At 37.0% G+C, this 23557-nt stretch overlaps 1 protein-coding gene across 1 annotated transcript; it reads left to right on the forward strand.

Moving 5' to 3' along the window:
• Positions 1 to 6737: 6737 nt before the first annotated feature.
• Positions 6738 to 22347, forward strand: LOC114313850 (putative disease resistance RPP13-like protein 1). The gene is made up of 5 exons (XM_082915690.1): positions 6738 to 6876; positions 10311 to 12170; positions 17331 to 19629; positions 19833 to 19920; positions 21968 to 22347. Exons 2-3 carry the CDS (start codon positions 10410 to 10412, stop codon positions 19566 to 19568), a joined length of 3999 nt encoding a protein of 1332 aa, XP_082771816.1. The 5' UTR covers positions 6738 to 6876; positions 10311 to 10409; the 3' UTR covers positions 19569 to 19629; positions 19833 to 19920; positions 21968 to 22347.
• The last annotated feature ends 1210 nt before the right edge of the window (positions 22348 to 23557 follow it).

Raw genomic sequence — 23557 nt, forward strand, 5'->3', positions numbered from 1 at the left:
TACAAGATCACTAGTCTGGCTGGCAAGGGGGCTTACCACTTGGAGGATTTAGAGGGAAGAGCAATACCCCGGCCATGGAATGCGGCCAACCTGAAACTGTATTATTTCTAAGCTTTTGCTTTCTTTTCTTGTGCAAAGGAATTTTTTGGCTTGCACTTCAGAATGTAATTCTTTTTGTCAATATATAGAAGTAATTTTGCTGTAGCACTTGGACTGTTGTTTTAATGTAAAAACCGAGATGATTTAATCCGGTTGGAAAGTTGGTGTTTTGTCCAACTTTGGATTCCCAACCGAGATGGTTTACTCTGGTTGGAATAGTTGGTGTTTTGTCCAACTTAGGAATCCCAACCGAGATGATTTATCCTGGTTGGAAGAGTTGGTGATTTGTTCAACTGCTATTCCCAACCGAGATGATTTACTCCGGTTGGAAGAGTTGGTGACTTGTTCAACTTTGTTATTACCAACCGAGATGGTTATTTCGGTTTATGAAGTTGCTGTTTTGTTCTGCTTAAGTACTTCAACCGAGTTATGTATTCCGGTTGCCGAGGTGTTCCGTTCAATCTATGATTTATACCGAGATGTTTGGCTGAAGATGGAATTGATGACAACCGTGCAAACACTTGGCAAAATTAGAGTTTTTCATTGATAGAAAGTCAATACAAAAGGTGGGGACAGAGCCCGGTTACATCAGAAACGCAGAAAGCAAACATACAAAAAGAAAAGAAAACTAAACTAAGGGGGAGAGATTGGTAAACTCGTCCTCGGCGGCCTCAAGGTTGATGGTTGGACTTTTGTCTTAGGCACCAGGTTCGTCATGGCCGGGCTGCTCCTGCACCTCGGCATCCTCTACCTCTGCATCTGTCTCGGCGTCTCCCTCTTCAAGCCCTTCCTTGGCCTCAGCTTGCAACGCGCTGAAGACGTCGTTTGCGTAAGGCACGAGGTAGACCGGTAGGAACGCAGGAGGAGGATTGGCAAATACGTCGGTGTTAGAGCCTTGGCCGAGATGCTCGCAGGCGGACTTCCAGCCAGCTTTGAAGTAAATGTCTTGTGTTGCAAAGACTTGTTTCTTATAGCTCTCCTCGGCTTCGTTGAAGCCGGCGTTGTTAGCAGCCCGACAGTCTTTCTTCCGCGACTTTTTGAGCGCGTTTAGCTCGGTCTGGAACTCATCCTGTTTTTTCACGGCCGCATCCAGCTCACCGAGCAGTCTGTTGTTGTCTGCATTAGCCATCTCAAGTGAAGACTTTGCCCGGCCGAGCTCGGCTTGGAGGCTCTGGACTTGGCTGGCTGTGTCATTGGCCTTTTGCCGAAGTCTATGGATGCGCTCCATTACCAGGTGTTGTTTCTGAATGGCCTGCAAGAAGCAAAGTTGATTAGACAAGGAACCGGGCAAACACTTGTGAAAATTTAAGAGGCACATTGACTTACCCTAGCCATAGACTTCACTGATGATTTTATCAACCGAGTGTCAGGGACGTGATCGCTGCCGACCACGTCGCTCGGTAGAAGAAGAGCTTTGGTAAGATCGAAGGCGAGCAAATGCTCTTTATCGCCCTTGATCGAAACTGTGGCCGGGATGTCTTGACCCCGGTGTTTCAACTGCGGCCGCCATGCTGGGATGGGGCTGACTGTTTCGATAGGTTGCTCGGTTGTCAGTTCAGCGACGAGCTCGGCAGAGGGATCTGCCCGTGGTCTTTTGCCAGCCCGGCGTGTTTCTTTGCTAGACTGTCCGGCGGCTGGAGAAGCTAAGGCGACCACGGCGGCACTTGATTGACCGACAGCCGGGGAGCGGGCGACGACGCTCGGTATCTTGGCCGAGGTTGCAGTGAGAAGGTTTTTGATTCTGCTTCTTTTGGCCATTTCTTGTTCGTTTGTCAATCAGATTAAGGGGACGTCAGGAAGGGTAGGATCTGGAGGTGGCGATGGCGCACGGAGGAAGTCTGTTACTTTACTCCGGCGCGGAGCAAAGTACTTGTAGGTTGGGGTGTAACCGAGCAGTTCGTTGCAGTCTCGGTGACGATGGCGGAGCACGGCCCGTATTGCCTCTACGTTGGGAAATTGATAGTTGGCCTGCAAGGCTTGGATTGCTGCAAAGGAAATAGGAAAACCGGTTAATTACAGAATAAAGAAGTAAGCTGACCGAGCAAGTCTGAGCGGCTTACATGAGGAACCGAAGCCCTTGCTTATAAACCAGCCCGGTACCTCGGCTGTTTCGTAATTGCCCGACACCCAGAAAAAATCATCGTCGTGCAAACCTTTATCCGGGGTGCCGGTTACAATTTTCTCCTTGCCCGGTTTGATTTTCAAGTAATAGGCTAGGCCGTCACCGGTGTGACCCATCGTGTATTACCTCAATATCTCGGCTAGACCTAAGTTGGTGCCTAGCCGATTGTTCAGTTCATGGACACCATTGATAATTCGATAAGTGTTGGTGGACACTTGTGTGGGTGCCAGCCCGGTGCGGCGAAGGAACTCGGTGATAAGTGGGTTCAGTGGGAAGCGGAGGCCTCCTTCGACGATCGACAGCACGGTGAAGGGCCATTGTTCTGTTCTACCCCAAGGCGTGGTCTCTTCTTCTGCGAGCTCCAGGTGGACATTGGCCGGGATGCCGTACTCCTCCTTGAACACAGCCAGCGCGACCGGAGTATCCACTAGGAAGCGGAATTTCCCCATTTGTGGCCAGACTAGGGTAGCTCGGCTGAGGGGTTTGGCACTGTGATAGTTGGTTGTTGCTCGGCCTTGAGAGCCTCAGGAATAGACAGTGGTCCCCTTGGACTCTGCAGGAAATGATGGCAAGTGTAAGTGTGAGCGCGGTCGCGCGAAGGGAGCTGGACTTTAGCTCGGTCATTAAGAGTGCCAAACCACCTCGGTCATCTAAGTTAACTAAGGAGCTCAGTCGCCCAAGTAGACCAGATGTTAGCCCGGTTGAGCAACCAATTCCTTTCGTTATCTCGGTTTTTGCTGGGGTTGAGACAAACATGTTATTTGCTCGGTTAGATTGGTTTTTTAGATCAAATGAAGACCAGGAGCCCGGTCCGCCCCAGTTCTTCAGTGTTCTTCAGGAAAAATGAAGAACACCAAGAACAGTGGGAGGTTTGGGACGGTTTCTATGGCCTATGCCCTAAGAACTAAGTTTTACTGCCCTAATGTGTGAAATATTAAAGAAGATAGCAACAAAAGAGGGATTGAAGGTTTTACCAGTGAGGGGTAATTACTTTTCCTTCGAGCACAAACGCAAAGAATGGCAAGCGGGTCTTGGAGGGAGATGCTAGAGCTCTGGCGAGTCGGATTGCAGAAAGACAGTAGGAGGAAAATGAGGACGACGGGTCTTGTATGTATAGACAAAAGAGACCGCCCAAATTCAAATTCTGGCAAAACGGCGGGTTGGCTGCTCGAGAACCAATGGCAGCCCGCCACGTGTCCCCATTTATGGCGACGTCAGAACTGAAGAGACAGGTTGACGAGTCGAAGAGCCAACCGGGCTACTTTCAAAGAAGAGGACGTCAGCCGAGGAGTATAACCGGGCAAGTTTGCAGACAGTAATGTTAATTAGCCCGGTCGCCCTTTGGCATTTTGAAGACCGAAGAAATGTTACCCCGGTCGAAGTATAGGTAATCCCAGTTACGCTCGCGCGGACGGAATTAAGGGGCAATTGAGAGGGAGATTAATGATCTGGTATTGGGCCGGACAGATCTAGGCCAGACAGGGTTTTGCCGGACAGATTTGGGTCGGGCAAGTGTTGGGCTGAGGATGTGTGGCCCAGTTTGGAAAGAAGATGCTCGGCAAGGCAGTGCTCGGTTGGACCGAGCTGCTTGATCAGGCGATGGTGGAGCCAGTCAAGCTGAGTGATCGGCGCCCGGAAAGGCGTGGTCAGCCGAGGTAATCGTTTGATCGGCAGGAAGGCCGACCACAGGAGGTGCCCCGGGCTAGGCTTTGCCGAGATGCCGCCTAGCCCGGTCCTCCTTGGGCTAAGCCAGTGAAGTGCTTGGGTATGAAGCACAGCACGGCCGTGGATAGAGAAGCTCGGCTGCCGAGCTCCAGCTGAGAAGGCAGGCAGTTAAGATTAGGTGATGTTCAGCAAGGTTTATGCTGACAGATGGGATAGCGGAGCCACGTGTCAGGAGATGACTAGGAGTGGATATGGGGCGCAGAGGGTATATAAGAATGACGGCGCCCCCCATACGCGGCAGAGGAACACTTTGTAAGGAAATTCTTACACTCAAACACTCCTCTCTCTTTCTCTCTCTATCCTAAGGTGTGTGCTAACTTGACCGTCGGAGGGTTTTTTCGGCCACACACCGCTGGGTAGCTCACTGTTATTTGCTCGCAGGTGATCGGACAGAAACGGAGCTCGGAAGAAAGGAATTCAGGCTTGCCTGAATATTTGCTCCCCGTACAAATATAATTTTACATGTATCCATAAAATTGTACATATATATATATATATATATATATATATATATATATAATTCACTTATTGAGTGGAGATAATTGAGTGGGTTCCAGATGTTTCTATGCTCCATCATACGACCGATTTCCTAGACTATATCATTTTTAAAATTTTAGTTTCACTTTAGGGTGTGTTTTTATCTTTATTCTCATAATAGGATAAAACGGTTTTAGCAATGCCGTTTTTTAGAAAACGACTTTTGAAAAGCCGTGTTTTGTGATTAAAATAATAATAAAATTTGAAATTAGAAAACGGCTTTAGAAAAGTCAGTTTTAATTAAGTTTTTAATTATTTTTAAATTAATTAAAAAGGGTTTTGGTAAAACCGTTTCTACATTAATTTTTTTTAATTTATATTTTCAACATACATATTTTTTGACCAAAAATATTTTTAATAAAAACGGTGTTAGAAAAGTCGTTTTAAAAAACGTATTTACAAAAGCCGTTTTTACATAATTTTTTTTTTAATTTATATTTTCAACTTAAATATTTTTTAACCAAAAATATTTTTAATAAAAAACGGTTTTAGAAAAGTCGTTTTTACATTAATTTTTTTTAATTTATATTTTCAACATAAATATTTTTTGACCAAAAATATTTTTAATAAAAAACGGTTTTAGAAAAGTCGTTTTAGAAAACGTATTTACAAAACCTGTTTTCAGAAAAAAAAAATTTAATTATTTTTTCTTATGTGGGAAGGTTGGACCTGGGAATCAAAAGATGAGTAAGAGAGCAGCAATTCCAATGCATTCAAAGATGGGTTTCTTTAGAAAATTACAGCACAAATAAAAAAAAAATTAAAACGTAATGCTTGGTTTGAGTTTTCTGAAACATTTTTTAGAAAATTCTATTTTCTTATTTTTGGTATTTTTTTGTTTTTGTTGAATTTTTTAATATTTTAAGTTTTTAAACATACCTAGCATAAATACACTAAATACCAAAAATACAAAAAAAAAAAAATGAAAATTCAGTACATTTTCATATTTTTGTATATTTATTAATTTTTAATTTTTTTTTTTACAAATATTTTGCTTTTTCGACACATCTAAATAAAATGCATTTAAAAAAGTAAAAAAAAAATACTTAAAATTTTACAAATCTAATCCCACTCTACTTCATTGCTATTCCTACTTTTGTTCTAAAATTTTGCCCTATATTCCCAATACATTTCCAAACACAAGACTATGTCTCAAGATTTCAATATTTCAAAATTCCGTTACATCTTGTGGCTAAGAGTGTATTGAAAAAGAGGAAAATAAGGATATTATATGATAAACAAAAAAGGAGTGAACAGATATACAGAAAAAGTGAATTGAGATACAGAAAATCATAAACTATATCCTACGAATAACAAAATTTGTAACTTTTCAATGCCTTAGATTCAGCAATCCCTAATTTCGAAATTTAAAATCCCAAATTTGAAATGAAAACCCTCATTTATGCGATACAAACCTGAATGTGGGTGTTTGATGAAGGTGTTCCACGTTTTCTCGGTAGTGTACTGTTGGGCGTTGTTCGTTGCTTCCTCTTCATCGTCGGTCTTCCCTTCGGAGTTCGACTGAGTGAGGGAGAAGAAGATGGGCTGGAAAAGAAGAAACGACTTTCATAAAGGGAGAAGGAAATGGGCTTTCTTTAAAATGAAACGGCTTTCCGAAAATCGTTTTTTATTTATGATAAAATTATTATTTTAGGCAAACAATATTTATAAATTGTAAAAAAAAATTAATAAAAATAAAAACGGTTTTACAAAAATCGTTTTCTATTTATTTTCAAATTATTATTTTAGGCAAATAATATTTATAAATTGAAAAAAATAAAAATAAAAATAAAAATGATTTTACAAAAATCGTTTTATATAAACTTAAATTAATTAGGTGTTAAGTAAGAACGATTTTACAAAAATCATTTTTATGATGAAAAATTTTATTATTTTTTTATTCTTTAAAAACGACTTTGTCAATACCGTTTTAATAAAAACGGTTTTAATAAGTCCGTTTCACCCTATATTAAAAATAAAGTAAAAAACACAACTTAAAATCGGACTAAAATATTCAAAATGTCACAATCGGAGAAATTGGCCCCATCGTACACCTCTCTCTCTCTCTCTCTCTCTCCCTCTCTCACCTTCTCTTCTTTCCTTTGTCTTCTTGTTATTCTTCCTCTCTTTTTTGACCGTCTGTCTCTCTCTGAGTCTAATCTCTTATCCCTTCAATGTCTCGCACTCACCCTGTCTCGCACTCACCCATCCACCCCCCTCTTGATCCATTCTCCGAAACCCCAAGGAAACCCTCCCAAATAGAAACCCCAAGTAAGCCTAAATTGAGAGAGGTTGAAACCCTCAATTGAAGATGAAGAAGAATCCGGAACCCCAAGTTAAACCTTGCACGAAGATAAAATCTTCTTAAATACATCAAGCATCTTGAAATCCAGGTAATTATTGTTTAAAATTTGCTTAATATTTATTAACATTTGCTTGGGATTTGTTGTGATTGCTTGAAATTTGTTTGAGATTGCTTCAAATTTGATTTAAATTGTTTGATTGTTGTTGTTGTTGACTGATTTTGTTTAGAAAAAAAGTTGGTGAATTTTGAAACAAAAAAAAATTAGCAATTGCGAAATCGTTTAAAAATTTTGGTGATTTTTATTTTTATTTTTTAAAAATTGATGAATTTTGTTTTAAAAAAAATTGATCTGTTTTTGGAAGGTTTTTCTGGGAAAGGATGAGAAAGGGAAGGAGGGAGGGAGGGAATGAAGGGAAAGTCGTTGGTTTTGAGTGAGCTACCAGATTTGGCAACTGCCAAAACTGTTGCCAAATTTGACACATGGTTTGGCAAATGCCAAATTTGGCAGCTGCTATACCATGCCATCGGAGAACCCATTTTTGCCAAACCTGCCATATTATGGCTTTGACAGCCCTTTTAGCAAACCGTTGGAGATGCTTAGGTGTAAGGAGACAAAATTGTTGTGCACATATAATTTTTTATTATTTTTTTCTTTTTTTATTTTTTTTTCTTTTTATGCCCTTAATTCGTAGGGCTAAGAAAAAAAAAAAAAAAAAAAAAAACCAGAAAATTGTAAATCAATTCGATTCATACCAACCGCATGGTTTGGTTTGGTTTGGTTTGGTTTTTTTAATGTATGGTTCAGTCATGGTTTTTAAAATAGGAAAACCGCATTTTATGGTTTTTTTTTCATGGTTTTATAGTTATGGTTTCAGTTTCGAACTGAACTAATCGAATTGTTTAGATATGTACATACATATAATTTGTTATTTATCGTAGACAATTGAATACCTTATTAGTATCCCTTATATATTCATAAGTTGTTAACCATATATTTTTGCAAGTGTGCTCTTTTGTAAAATTATTCCAAATAATTGTTTAAATAATTATTGTTTGTAAATAATGACATTTTATTTTAGATTTGAGTATGTTGTGATCATATTGTGAACGATGGCAAGATTTATAAAAATTGTGATTTCAAATCGCATCAAATTGTATTTTCATGGTTCAATTTGACTTTGTTCCAAAATTTTTATGGTTCAATTTAATCCCAAATTTTATGGGCGGTAAGTAGCGATTTGGTTTTGATTTACTTCAAAACCAAATTAACCAAACCATACTCACTCCTATTAATCATGAGAAATAAATTTTAAAATATTTTATACATTAAAAAATTTGAACATGTCCATTTAACATTAGACAATTATTTTAAAAAACTTTTGACTAAATTTTCTTTTGTAAAAGTTATGTATTATATTAGACACTTGCTCCCCTTATGCGATCCAATTTCACTAGTCATAAAGCTAGTGAATCTATTCCTTGTCTTTTATGCTTAAAAGGAAAATTAAATTTTATAACTTTTATGTTTGTTTTAACTTGTTAGGTTTCAAGTTCTTCTTATTTTATTTTTGAAATTAATTTCTTTTTAAAATTAAAATATATATATATTGATAGTTACGTAATATAAAAATATTTTATTATATATAACTCATTCCTCTAAAATAAACTTAAATTTTAATATAATAATTTATTTTTATATTATGTAACAGTTATTATATTATTTTCTGTCTAATTTTAAACAGAAGATAGCATTACTAATAAAGTGAAAAAAATTTAAAATATGAAGAATCAAAGTTTTAAAAAAAATAATAATAACTAAAATCAAAAGCTAAGATAAAAAGTGAAGGCAAAGTGTAAGTTACCCTGTTTAAAAAGCACCAGAGATCAGGCTCTCTGATATCATATCGCATCTTCCGCTCCAATCTGTCATTCAAATTTTCTTCAAATCACAAATTGTTTCCTTTGACCATTCCATTTGCAGGGTTGGCTTTGCTTTCCTTGAATCTTTGTTGTTTGCTGTTTTCCTCTGCAAAAACAAAGAAGAAGAAAGTTGAAGTTAATTACTCTTTTTTTTTTTTTTATGCCCTTAATTCGTAGGGCTAAGCAAAAAAAACCCAGAAAATTGTAAACCAATTCAATTTATACCAACCGCATGGTTTGGTTTGGTTTTTTTTAATGCATGGTTCAGTCATGGTTTTTAAAATTGGAAAACTGTATTTTATGGTTCTTTTCGTGGTTTTATAGTTATGGTTTCGGATTGGAACTGAACCGAATCGGATTGTTTACATATATACATATATATAATTTGTTATTTATCATAGACAATTGAGTACCTTATTAGTATCCCTCATATATTCATAAGTTGTTAACCATATATTTTTGCAAGTGTACTCTTTTGTAAAATTATTCCTAATAATAGTTTAAATAATTATTGTTTGTAAATAATGACATTTTATTTTAGATTTGAGTATGTTGTGATCATATTGTGAACGATGGCAAGATTTATAAAAATTGTAATTTCAAATCGCATCAAATTGTATTTTCATGGTTCAATTTGACTTTGTTCCAAGATTTTTTTGGCTCAATTTAATTCCAAATTTTGTGGGTTGTAAGTGGTGATTTGGTTTTGATTTACTTCAAAACCAAATTAACCAAACCATACTCACCCCTATTAATCATGAGAAACAAATTCTAAAATATTTTATACCTTAAAAAATTTGAACACGTCCATTTAACATTAGACAATTATTTTAAAAAACTTTTGACTAAATTTTCTTTTGTAAAAGTTATGTATTATATTAGACACTTGCTTCCCTTATGCGATCCAATTTCACTAGTCATAAAGCAAGTGAATCTATTCCTTGTCTTTTTATGCTTAAAGGGAAAATTACATTTTATTACTTTTATGTTTGTTTTAACTTGTTATGTTTCAAGTTCTTCTTATTTTATTTTTGAAATTAATTTATTTTTAAACTTAAATAAAAAATAACACGTTAATAATCAAGTGATATAAAAATATTTTATTATAAATAAACTTAAATTTTAATATAATAATATTTTTTTATATTATGTGACAGTTATTATGGTTGTGTTTGGTGCAACTTATTATAAGGTAAGAGCTGATAATCATAAAGTAGAAACCAAAAGCATCCCTTCCTCAACTTCTAAATAATTAAATTTTCTCAGCTTATTTAAGCTATTTCTACCTAAAAAGCCGTAAGCAGAAGCTGCACCAAACAGTCTATCACAAATTCCTGAATTAAAATAAATTATAATCGCCCCTATAACTCACATGAAACACCCCCTATGTTATTTTCTGTCTACTTTTAAACAGAAGATAGAGTGATGAAAAAATAAAAAAAATTAAAAGCTAAAATAAAAAGTGGAGGCAAAGTGTAAGTTACCTTATTTAAAAAGCACCAGAGATCAGGCTCTCTCATATCATATCGCATCTTCCGCTCCAATTGTCATTCAAATTTTCTTCAAACCACAAGTTGTTTCCTTTGGCCATTCCATTTGCAGGGTTGGCTTTCCTTTCCTTGATTCTTTGTTGTTTGCTCTGTTCCTTTGCTCTGTTCCTCTGCAAAAACAAAAACAAAGAAAAAGAAAACGACATATCATATGGCTGGGAGCTTGGTTGGAGGAGCATTTCTGTCTGCAGCCCTTCAAGTGTTGTTTGATCGGTTGGCATCTCCTGACTTTCTCAACATCTTTCGCCAAACGACTCGCAGCGGCGGCGATAAACTCCTGAGAAAGTTGAAGCTAACATTGCTGGGAATCAATGCAGTCCTTGATGATGCTGAGAAAAAGCAGATCACTTCCCAGCCCGTCAGAGATTGGGTTGACGAGCTCAAAGATGTTGTCTTCCATGCAGACGACCTACTTGATGAGATTTCTACTCTTTCTCTGCGAAATCAGGTTCAATTACAATCCCCCACCTCAACTACTTCCACTAATATATTGTTATTCAGTGCTGGGAATGGGATTGAGTTGAGAATTGAAGAGATTATTGATAAACTTGAGTATTTTGCTAAAGAAAAAGACATTCTTGGTTTGAGAGATGGTGTTGGGCTCAATTGGGTTCACAGATTGCCATCAAGTTCTTTAGTTGATGAATCTTGTGTGTATGGAAGGGATAATGCTAAGGAGGATATTATGAATTTTTTGCTTTCTGGTGAGTCAGCTGGTGGTTATGATCATGAGATTGTAGATGTGATTGCTATTGTTGGGATGGGTGGGGTAGGCAAGACCACCCTTGCTCAACTTTTATTCAATGATTGCAGAGTGGATGAGCACTTTGATTTCAAAGCATGGGTTTGTGTTTCTGATGATTTTGATGTTTTTAGGGTTACGAAAACAATTCTTGAGGCAATTACTTCAAGTACTTGCGACACTGAGGATCTAAACCTGCTTCAAGTCAAGCTGAAGGAGAGCCTGATGGGGAAGAAGTTTCTAATCGTCTTGGACGATGTTTGGAATGAGAACCCTAGCCATTGGGATGTCTTGAGGACTCCTTTCACGGCTGGTGCATACGGAAGTAAGATTATTGCAACAACACGAAATGCTAGTGTTGCATCTATCATGCAAACTGTTCCTATTCATCATTTACGGCAATTATCTGACGAAGATTGTTGGTTGCTGTTTGCTAAAAATGCATTCCATAAGGGAGATTACAAGGCCCATCCAAACCTTGAAAAGATAGGTAAGGAGATAGTGAAAAGGTGCAAAGGTTTGCCTTTAGCTGCCAAAACACTTGCAGGTCTATTACGCTTCAAAGATGATGTAGAGGAATGGGATGAAATATTGAAGAGTGACATATGGGATTTGCCGGAGGATAAAAACAATATTCTTCCGGCCCTAAGATTGAGCTATTATTATCTCCCTTCACATCTAAAGCAATGCTTTGCTTATTGTTCAATATTTCCTAAAGATTATGAATTTGAAAAAGAGAATCTAATCTCACTCTGGATAGCTCAAAATTTTGTGCAGCAGCCCAAAAGTAATAAAACCCTGGAAAAGGTAGGTGCTGAGTACTTCCATGAATTGTTATCCAGGTCATTTTTTCAACAATCAAGTGCTAATAAATTCTATTTTGTAATGCATGATTTTGTCCATGACTTGGCTCAAGTTATCTCTGGACAATTTTCTTTCATGTTAGATGATGACAAGAAGCAACAAATGATTTCTGCGAAAGTACGTCATTTTTCATATGTTAGAAGCAAATATGATGTCTTCAAAAAATTCAAGGAAATTAATGAGGTCAAGTGTTTGAAGACTTTTTTACCATTAAAGTCGTCTAACCGTTACCTGGCCAAGAAAGTACTGGATGATATGTTACCAACACTAGTAAGCTTACGGGTGCTATCACTTAGAAAATATAAAGAAGAAGAACTCCGAAAATATGAGGAAGAAGGAATATATTTCTGTTATATTCAAAACTTCTTATCTTACAAGACCAAATGACACTCCTTATATAGGAGATATTACAAACATCATCATAACCCATTATATGCCACTTACATATTATATATTACCACTATCTACCACTATCATATTATATACATGCCACTATCTACCACCAACACCACTATCATATTCTATACATGCCACTATCTACAACTAACACCACTATCATATTCTATACATACCACTATCTACCACCAACACCACTATCATATTCTATACATGCCACTATCTACCACCAACACCACTATCATATTATATGCATGAACACAATTTCCAGCACTCCCCCTCAAGCTGGTTTGAAGATATCTTCCATAGCCAGCTTGCTAGTCAGCTTATCAAATTGCTTCTTGTGTAGTCCCTTCGTTAGCACATCAGCTAATTGTTCACCTGTTGGAAGGTAGGTCATACAGATTATGCCAGCATTGATTTTCTCCTTGATGAAATGTTTATCTACTTCTATATGTTTTGTGCGATCATGTAGAACTGGATTATGAGCTATAGATATAGCTGCTTTGTTGTCACAATAGACCTTCATAGGTGTCGGGTGAGAAAACTTTAATTCTTCAAGAATTCTTTTAATCCACATTACTTCACAGATTCCATGGGCAACAGCTCTGAACTCTGCTTCTGCACTACTTCTAGCTACCACATTCTGTTTTTTACTCCGCCATGTAACTAGGTTCCCACCTACAAAGGAGCAGTATCCGGATGTTGATCTCCTGTCTGTAACACTTCCTGCCCAATCTGCATCTGTGTATACTTCAACTTGAAGATGTCCATGTTTCTTGAACAGTAAGCCTCTCCCTGGAGTTCCTTTCAAATATCTTAAGATCTTATAAACGGCCTCAAAGTGCTCTGCCCCTGGTGAGTGCATGAACTGACTTACCATGCTGACTGCAAAGGCAATATCAGGCCGCGTATGAGACAAGTAAATCAATTTCCCTACAAGTCGCTGATATTGTTCTCTCTCTTTGACTTCTTCAGCCTTAGCAGCTTGTAACTTCAAGTTAGGCTCGATCGGAGTCTCCGCCATCTTACAGCCAAGCATACCTGTTTCTCCAAGGAGATCAAGAACATATTTTCTCTGATTAACGAATATACCTTCCTTGGATCTTGCAAATTCCATTCCGAGGAAATACTTGAGGGCTCCCAGATCCTTAATGTGAAATTCTTTTGCGAGTTTCTCTTTGAGGGCTGCTAACTCTGCTTCATCATTACCAGTTAAAATGATGTCATCAACATAAACAATCAAAATTGCAATTTCACTGTTTTTTGAATGTTTATAAAATATTGTGTGATCTGCTTGACTCTGCGAGAAGCCACAACTGATAACTGCTTTCCCAAAGCGTTCAAACCACGCTCTTGGTGATTGTTTGAGTCCGTATAATGACTTGTTCAATCTGCATACTCTGTCACTTCCAAGTCTCTGCTCAAATCCCGGCGGTAGGCTCATGAACACCTCCTCTTCAAGATCACCATTGAGAAATGCATTTTTAATGTCAAGTTGATGTAGAGGCCAATCTGAATTTACTGCAAGAGATAACAGTACTCTGATGGAATTTATTTTAGCAACAGGAGCAAACGTCTCCTGATAGTCGATCCCATAAGTTTGAGTGAAGCCTTTAGCTACCAGTCTCGCCTTGTATCTCTCAACGCTTCCATCTGCGTTACATTTTATCGTAAACACCCATTTACACCCAACTGTTTTCTTGTCTTTGGGTAGATCAACTATCTCCCAAGTACCACTTCTCCTTAAAGCATTCATCTCCTCCATGACTGCTAATTTCCAATTCGGATCATCCAATGCTTCCTGTATATTCCTTGGAACAAACAAGTGTGAAATCCTAGATGTGAAAGCTCTATGGTTTTTAGACAGTCTTTGATAGGAGAGGTAATTTGCAATAGGATGTTTAATGCAATTTCGGACACCTTTCCTAATTGCTATAGGTACATCAAGGTCGGAAATAGAAGGAATAGGATTACCTAAAATTTCGATGCCAGAACTCGGGTGGACATTCGGGTCATTAGGATGGACATTCGGGTCATTATTCCTCAGATGAAATCGCTTCCTAGTATAAACCTGAAGCTCAGGATTTAGATCATTTTGTAGTACTTCTCCCCCTAAACAAGAATCTTCTTGACTAGGCACCATAGAACTTGGTTCTCCTAAGTGATCATTATCAGACAGATGTGGTTTTTGTGTAGGATAAATGACATTGGGGAGCGGGATAGAAATATCCCAAAAACGGTCTTCTACTCCACTTGTCTCCCCCTGAAGAGAAGTGTTGGGGAAATAGGATTTTGTTTCCACAAATGACACATCCATACTCACATGAAATTTCTTGTTTTGAGGATCGAAGCACTTATACCCCTTTTTGTTTGAGGAATAACCCAAAAAAACACATTTTATAGCACGGGGGTCAAGTTTTGAATGAAATTGACTGGGAACATGAACATAGGCAGTACATCCAAAAACTTTGGCGGGTAAATCAGAAAACAACCTCGTGTCAGGAAAAAAAGTTTTGAGACAATCAAAAGGTGTTTTGTATGTTAACACCTTTGTAGGCATCCTGTTTATCAAATAAGAGGCTGTTAAAATTGCTTCACCCCATAAATATTTAGGAACATGCATGTAAAACATTATAGCACGTGCTACTTCAAGTAGATGTTTATTTTTTCGTTCTGCAATGCCATTTTGTTGAGGGGTATCCCGACATGTAGATTGATGAAAAATTCCATTTTTTTCCAAAAACTCACCCAACTGCTCATTGAAATATTCTGTTCCATTATCAGAATGTAAAATACCAATTTTGGTTTGAAATTGGTTTTCAATCATATTGTAAAAATTTGTGAATAAATTTTTCACGTCAGATTTTTTATTCATCAAATAAATCCAACATAAGCGGGTATGGTCATCAATAAATGTAACAAACCATCTTTTACCAGAAAGAGTAGTGATTTTGGAAGGGCCCCAAACATCACTATGAATCAAATAAAAAGGTTTTGAAGCCTGGTAAGGTTTTGGCAAATAAGTAGAGCGATGAAATTTTGCAAAAATGCAACTTTCACAATGAAAAGAAGAACAATCAATCCCTTTAAATAATTCTGGAAATAAATGTTTGAGATAAAGAAAACTAGGATGTCCTAGCCTATAGTGCCATAGCATTATTTTTTCTCGAACAGAGATTGAACTGGTACTATTAAAGTTCTGAGCTTTTTTATTACTAACAGGTACTTCATCAAAGTAGTAAAGACCTTCAAGCATCCTAGCACGCCCAATCATCATCCCCGAGTTCTGGTCCTGAAATTCACAATGGGATTCAAAAAATGTAACACGACAATTAGAATCCTTAGATAGTTTACTGACAGACAAAAGGTTACAGGCTAAGTTGGGGACGTGAAGAACAGCATTGAGATTAATTTTCTCAGTTAGTTTAATAAATCCTTTTCCTGCAATAGGTGAAAAACTACCATCGGCTATTCTGATTTTGTCATGACCAGAACAAGGGAAATAGGTACTAAATAAATGGGAAAAACTAGTCATGTGATCGGAGGCACCGGAATCTATGATCCACGGAGAGAAGTTTAGGCAAGAGAAGGCTTTAGGATTTCTACCTGTTTGTGCCAACAAAACACTAGGAGTACCGGTTGAGGAGTTGGATTTTATCAGCTTTAAGAGTTGATCAATCTGCTCTTTGTTGAAGGGACCTGAATCGGCTTCATTAGCGGTAGGAAAGCCACGATTCTTCTCTCCTTGTTTGCTGCTTTTCCAGTTGACAGGTTTGCCATGAATCTTCCAACACGTTTCGCGTGTATGGCGAGGCTTGTTGCAAAAATCACACCAGACCCGTGGCTTATCATCAAACCTGCGCTGGTAATTTGCAGCCTTGTTGGCCGCAGCATTGCTAATTAAAGCAGAAATTTCAATTGATTCACCATTACCTTTTTTCTTAAGCATGACGCTCCTTCGGCTCTCTTCCCTTCTGACTTCGGCAAATACTTCGCCAAAGGATGGGAGAGGAGGTCTGCCAATAATTCTTCCTCGCACTTCATCGAATTCAATGTTGAGACCGGCAAGAAACTTGTAAATACGGCTGTCTTCCACAGTTTTCTTGTGGTGGTTGCAGTCGTCAACCGATTTCCATTCGTATGTGTTGAAGATGTCAAGATCCTGCCACAACCTTTTCAACGAATTGAAATATTTGGTGACGGAATCATCTCCTTGACGAATCTCTCCCAACTTCAAAGTTAATTCGAAAACTTGAGATTGATTTCCTAGGTCAAAATACATCTGACTAACATTATCCCACAATTCTTGTGCAGTAGTATAGCACATGTAATTAGAGCTTATATCCTCCTCCATGGAATTGACCAACCATGTCATAACCATGGAGTTTTCAGCGTCCCAATTGTCGAACAGCGGATCATTAACAGCAGGAGCCTTCTTGTCACCAGTGATGTAACCGATCTTTCCTTGCCCACGGATATACATCCGGACAGATTGTGACCAGCGGAGAAAATTATCACCATTTAGGCGGATGGTGGTGATTTGGACAGAGTGAGAGTTGGACGTTTTCACCGGAATGGCAGCGGCAGGGGTTGAAGTGGTTCCGGACGTGACTTCCGACATGGCTATGACGGTTTTAGGGCTGCTGTGTTTTTTGTTGCTCTGATACCAACTTAGAAAAATATAAAGAAGAAGAACTCCGAAAATATGAGGAAGAAGGAATATATTTCTGTTATATTCAAAACTTCTTATCTTACAAGACCAAATGACACTCCTTATATAGGAGATATTACAAACATCATCATAACCCATTATATGCCACTTACATATTATATATTACCACTATCTACCACTATCATATTATATACATGCCACTATCTACCACCAACACCACTATCATATTCTATACATGCCACTATCTACAACTAACACCACTATCATATTCTATACATACCACTATCTACCACCAACACCACTATCATATTCTATACATGCCACTATCTACCACCAACACCACTATCATATTATATGCATGAACACAATTTCCAGCACTATCATTGTCGCATTATGACATTATGGAATTGCCAGGTTCAGTTGGCAATTTGATACATCTTCGCTATTTGGACCTCTCTCAAACGGAAATCAAAAAGTTGCCTGAGATAGTGTGTACCCTGTATAATTTACAAACTTTACTGCTATCAAATTGTCAGTTTCTCACTGCCTTGCCTGTAGATATTGGAAAATTAATTTGCTTGCGGTGTCTTGATATTAGTGGAACTAACTTAAGGGAGATGCCAATGCAAATGAGTCAATTAAAAAGTCTCCGACAATTAACTGCTTTTGTTGTGGGAAAGTGTAGTGGATCAGGTATTAATGAGTTGAGGCCGTTTCATCATCTTGTTGGGACACTTTCCATTTCAAGTTTGCAAAATGTAAAAAGTGGGAGGGATGCATTGGAAGCAAAGTTGGAGGAGAAAAAGTACCTTCAAAGGTTAGTGTTGCATTGGGGGAACTATACTAACGATACAGAGAATGAAAGAGATGTGCTTGACAAGCTGCAACCTCATAGAAACTTGAAGCGCCTTGTGATAAGAAACTATGGAGGAACAAGATTTCCAGATTGGTTGGGAGATCACGCATTCTCTAATATAGTGAATTTGAGCCTTGATAAATGTGATAATTGCATTTCATTGCCACCACTTGGTCAACTGCCTTCTTTGAAACACCTTAGCATTGCAAGGATGAATGGAATAACTAAGGTGGGTCAGGAATTCTATGGGGATTATTCTTTAACCAAACCATTTCAATCTCTAGAGACTCTTCGTTTTAATAAAATGTCGGAGTGGGTGGAATGGAATGTACTGGGGGATGGGGAATTTTCTCAGCTTCGACAACTTAGTGTAATCGGGTGTCCGAAGCTCGTTGGAGGCTTACCCAAACACATTCCATCTTGGGTGAGAATTGAGATTCAGAAATGCTCAGGGCTTATGGCTTCACTTCCAAGGACTTCTGATGCACGTGAATTAGTATTGAAGGGATGTGATGGTGTAAAATTGCGATGCGATGGTGTGTCTTCTCTTGCAAAATTGGAGATTTCAAGTATGCTAAATTTAAAAGAATTGATAACTGAGTTGTGCATACTAACAAATCTGAAGGAATTGAGGATAGAGGAGTGTCCAAGCCTTTTGTCATTTCCAAATACTGGGTTGCCACCCAAGCTTACACACCTTTCTGTTTTGAACTGTAAGGCTTTGCACTCTATAACTGAGGGAATGATGTGCCTCAACACTTGCCTTGAGCAGTTGAGCATCTCTGGTTGTTCATCACTTGTGTCTTTCGCAGCTGACGGTCTACCCCCTAAGTTGAAAGATATTTGTATTGATGGGTGTCCGAAACTGGTGATCCCCCTATCCGAGGAGATGGAGCACTGCTACACTTACCTTGAGTATTTGTCCTTGAAAGACTCTGGTACTCTCAAACATCTACCACTAGGATTATTTCCGAAGCTTCGATCTCTAAGAATCATGGGTTGTAAAAATTTTGAGACCCTTTCATTTCCAAATAGCCATGGGCTGCTCCAAAGTATGACATCGCTTGAAAAAATTCACATTGATTCCTGTGATAATATGGTGTCTTTTCCCCAAGTAGGATTACCCTCTCCCAACCTGACCAAGTTTTGGTTGTGGAATTGCCAGAAACTCAAGGTGCTGCCAGAACAAATGCACACCTTCTTCCCATCCCTTCAATCATTACATGTATCTAATTGTCCAGAAATCGAGTCCTTTCCAGAAGGGGGTCTGCCCTCCAACTTACGCTTACTCAAAATCTCCAATTGCAAGAAACTTGTGGTTGGCCGGAGAGACTGGAGTTTGCAAAGACTTGCTGCTCTTAAACACTTTTCATTGAGTGGTGAATATGAAGAAGATGTGCTCAATTTCTTCCCAGAAGAGGGGTTGCTGCCCTCGGCTCTTACATCGCTCTGGATTCATGGTCTATCAAATCTGAAATTGCTGAACAACGGGGGTCTTCAGCTCCGTCACTCTCTCAAAGAACTTATGATGCAGGACTGCCCTCAGCTGCAATCCTTGCCCGAAAAGGGACTTCCCATCTCTCTCGATGAACTGATGATCTTCAACTGCCCTCAACTACAATTCTTTCCTGAAATGGGGCTTCCAACCTCCCTCTCTGTGCTGAAAATTAAAAGCTGTCCGCTGCTGGAACCTCGTCTCCAGAGGGACAGAGGAGATTACTGGCACAAGATTGCTCATATCCCCTTCATAGAAATCAATGATGAAGTGATTTTTTGAGCAACTCAGTTGCACTTTTTGTTCATTCTACTCAAGCCGGAAACATCCCATTTTTATTCAGGTACCTGTTCTACACTCTATACAATATACCACATATATTTAAGGGGGAACTACATCACTTGCACCCCCTCATATATTGGTAATTCTTTCTCTTCTCCCACCTGCATGTAATTCTCCCTATACTTAACCATCTTGTCCAATTGATTTTGTTATTAACTTTCCTGCATATATTAATTTCCTCTGCACTTTCTCTTGCTTACTTAGGGCCAAAATGTTGAAACTCTCTCCTATGTTCCATCATTGCCAAGATTGCTTGCATGCTGTCTGTTCGGAAAACTCATTTGTCAATCAGGTATGTGGTCCCACATTCAGCAAAAACAACCTTATTTTTGTTTTCATTTTTTTCTTAGCTATGGTCCTAGGATTGCAGTTTTATTTGAAGGTTATCTGTTGGTTCCTTTGTCCATGAGATAGCATGTGTATTGATTTTTTGTTCTCTCAAAGTTTGCTTAATGACACAGAGAATGAAACAGCAACATGACTAGATGTTTGAAACTGTATTTGGTGTCCTAAATTGTCAATAGGAAAATCATAATTATCCCCCTCTTCTGCATTGGCAATAATTCTTTTGACAAGAAAAAATGGGTGAAATCAGTAATGAAATTTGGAACAAATGTTGCCTCTTCAAATGTTCTTGTAACCAAACAGCATCCTTTTCATATATCACACTAATATGATGTAGATCTTCCCTCCATTTTGATCTTTCACAGATAAACAGGTGTAGGGACGGATCAAGGATTATAATGGGGCAAAAACACTTAGTAACTCTTAATCGGAAAAAATAAAAAAATAAAAAAATAAAATTACGCAGAAGTTTAAAATGCAACATCTGTCCCCCGATTTTTAAAAGTTAATTAGGCAGAATTTAATTAAGCTAAGCATGATTATTTATTGAAAATCCATTATCTTACGTAATTTAACTCAATTCAATTGCCTTTTTCATTCTTTTAACTTCAAAGTAAAACCACGTGTCTCAAAAGTGTGATCAATGTTGTCCATTTAGTAGATTTACCAAAAAGAAGTCCAAAGCCATTGAAAATATTAGTTTAAGACTATGCTTGGTTCATGGATTTGAAAGGAGAAAGGGAAAAGGTGTGTGAAATGTAGGTAAAATAAAATTATTTTTCATTCACATTTCACCTACCTCTTCTCTTTCCCTTTTCAAATCCCAACCCAAATTCTTGAACCAAACACAGTGCAAGTGTCGGTTTGTCAAAAATATGTTTTCCTCAAGATAAAATGTCTCTAAGACTGAGTTTGCATCAAAGACCAAGTGAGATGAACACGGAGATGAGCTACATATATCATTGTATTAGTTGCTGTGTACAACAATATAATTAGTGATAGTAAACTGCACAAATCTCTCTAGTTGTCATGTTGAAAAATCTTTTCTTGTGATTCAACGTTCCTAGAACCATTTTTTAATCAATCTAGACCATCTCCACCTCTTCTGTGAAGAAAGAATATCAAGGCCTTGTTTGGTAGAGCTTTTTTTAAGTTAAAAGCTGATAATCAGAAAACGGAAGCTAAAAGCACCCCTACTACAGCTTTCAAATAATCAGTTTTCTTTAGTTTATTTAAGCTATTTCTGCGTAATAAGCTATAAGCAAAAGTTGCATCAAACAGTTTGACACAAACTCCCAAATCAAAATAAGCTATAATCAACCCTGCAAAAGCTGTAACAAACAGTCCCCAAGCTTCATTCACTACTCAAATAAGCAATCATGTTAAACCTTCAAATTCTAATCCACTCTTGCTTAAAAATTTCATATTCAAGTAAGATTCATTGACAACACGAACTACTCAAACCACAAAAATTATGATTGTGTGCACTTCTTTTGGCTTCAAAAAGATTAAACTATAGTGTAACAACTTAGTTTGATCAATAGCTCAAAAGTCTCTTCAAATAAGCCTAACAATCAGCTTAGTTTCATGATTCCTCAGCTACTTCAGCAGAATTACTATTTTCCAAGAAACAATTTTTTCTGAGCCATTACATTTTAAGCATGCAAATTTCCATGCAAAGTCAGACCCCAAATGCTAATGTTTGCATAATTTGGAGTCTTTGGACATTGAAAACAAAGCCGTTCCAATAAACTAATGACTTGCTTGAAATAATTCTCTTTTCTCACTCAATTGTAATCTGAGATACAGTATCTCTAAACCTCGCGGGAAATAACACACTAGAGTGGATTCAGGTTCAAGAAGTGTACACTATTAATGAGTAGGATGTCACTTGTATCTCCACAAAATATTGGAGAATGCATCAATATGTTGTGATTATGTTAGTTTTGCTCAAACTCATTATTTTGCTCGAATTTTATTGTTCAATGAAGCAGATTGCGACTAATCAAGCAATAATGGAAGTAGATGAGGATGGTGGTGAAACTGCCATGCTTTTCCAGAGTGAAAACTGTACTTGCTTGCCCTCGTAATCAACCAGCCCAATGCAAAGCTAGGACTTCATCCATGTAGCCTAAGTTCTTGAATTTTATTTGGGAGAGCATCACTACTAGCCAATACCAATTGCATGTAAAACAGTTTTGCTCAATTCCAGTCTCAAAGACACCTACAAATTATATTTTGTTACTTGTATATTTACTAGCAATTCACATTTTAGGGATAATTACCAGTACCATTTACTCATAAGTCGTGAGTGGATTTTTTTAATACTTATTTGCCTCTTGTTTTGATAATGAGAAAGTTTTGAAACTGTTTAGATGTGTTTTGTATTTATGGAATGATCATTTGGTACTGGTAATCATACTGATAAATTTATCAAAATAATAAATTATTGGGATATTTTGTCTTTTGTTTATGAGTTTTGATTTATTTTTAGTTGAGTTTATTTCACTTTTTACCTTTAAACTATTGTCAAATTGTCTACTTAGCTACTGAACTGTCGATTAAGTTTATTAAATCCTTAAAATATATAAATCAAAGTCTATATAGAACCTAAACTATCGATTGAACCTATTCAGTCCTTAAGGTATTTAATTCAAAATTATTTTTAGTTCCTAAAAAAATTGCAAAAATAAAATATAAGTCTATAAGTATTATAAATTAGTAAAAGACCCTACCTAGTTAGTATTTTATTGCCAAAAACATTAAATTTTGATTATGTCTTTAAAAAGTGGGCGTCATTTCTTTTGGTGAATTTTTTTTATAAGGATAAAAGTAATTATCTGTACTGTTTTCTTACTGTTCTATAATCTCTACTTATTTGCCTTTGTGTAGTATTATATGCCAGATTTCGTTTATAATTTATAATTATTTGTCTTTAAATTTTTTGTTAAGTTCTTCTAATAACTTAATTAATATATTATTTTATTCTATTATTATTTGTAGTGAAATACTATTATTTAAATTATCTGATTCTACTACTTTAGTATATATAATACTCATATAATTTTATTGGCAAACTTGATAAATCGGACTCTATACCAATTTAAACACACAACGAAACAAAACACCTTTTAAAGACACAATATAAATTTAAGTTTTTTTTGCAATAAAAACTTAACTTGGTAGGGTCTTTTACTAATTTATAATATTTATGGGTTTATATTTTATTTTTGTAATATTTTTAAGAATTAAATATTTTAAGAATTGAATAGATTCAATCAATAGTTCGGAGATTATATAGACTTAAATTTATATACTTTAGAGATTTAGTAGACATAATCAATAATACAGAGATTAAGTAGATAATTTGATAATAATTAATTTAGGGCTAGAAAATGAAATAAAAGTTTATTTGTGTTCATTTGTATTGAAATATGATGCGGGAAGTATAAGTAATTGATTTTTTTTTTTAAATTACAGCGATAAATTTAATTTTTGAAAGTTAGGCCTCGTTTGGAAACATGCTAATTTAGTAACTTTTTGGCTATGTGGCTAAAATATGAGCTAAAAAAAACTAGTATGTT

This window comes from Camellia sinensis, chromosome 2, assembly GCF_055761805.1.
Source record: "Camellia sinensis isolate YWXY chromosome 2, ASM5576180v1, whole genome shotgun sequence".
NCBI lineage: Eukaryota > Viridiplantae > Streptophyta > Magnoliopsida > Ericales > Theaceae > Camellia > Camellia sinensis.

Bases quoted from the DNA above. Each gene is read 5' to 3' on its own strand.
- LOC114313850 (XM_082915690.1), top strand. From the start codon at position 10,410: ATGGCTGGGAGCTTGGTTGGAGGAGCATTTCTGTCTGCAGCCCTTCAA. The intron at 12,171-17,330 runs GAAGAAGAACTC...TTGTCGCATTAT, and splicing joins TATCACTTAGAAAATATAAA to GACATTATGGAATTGCCAGG.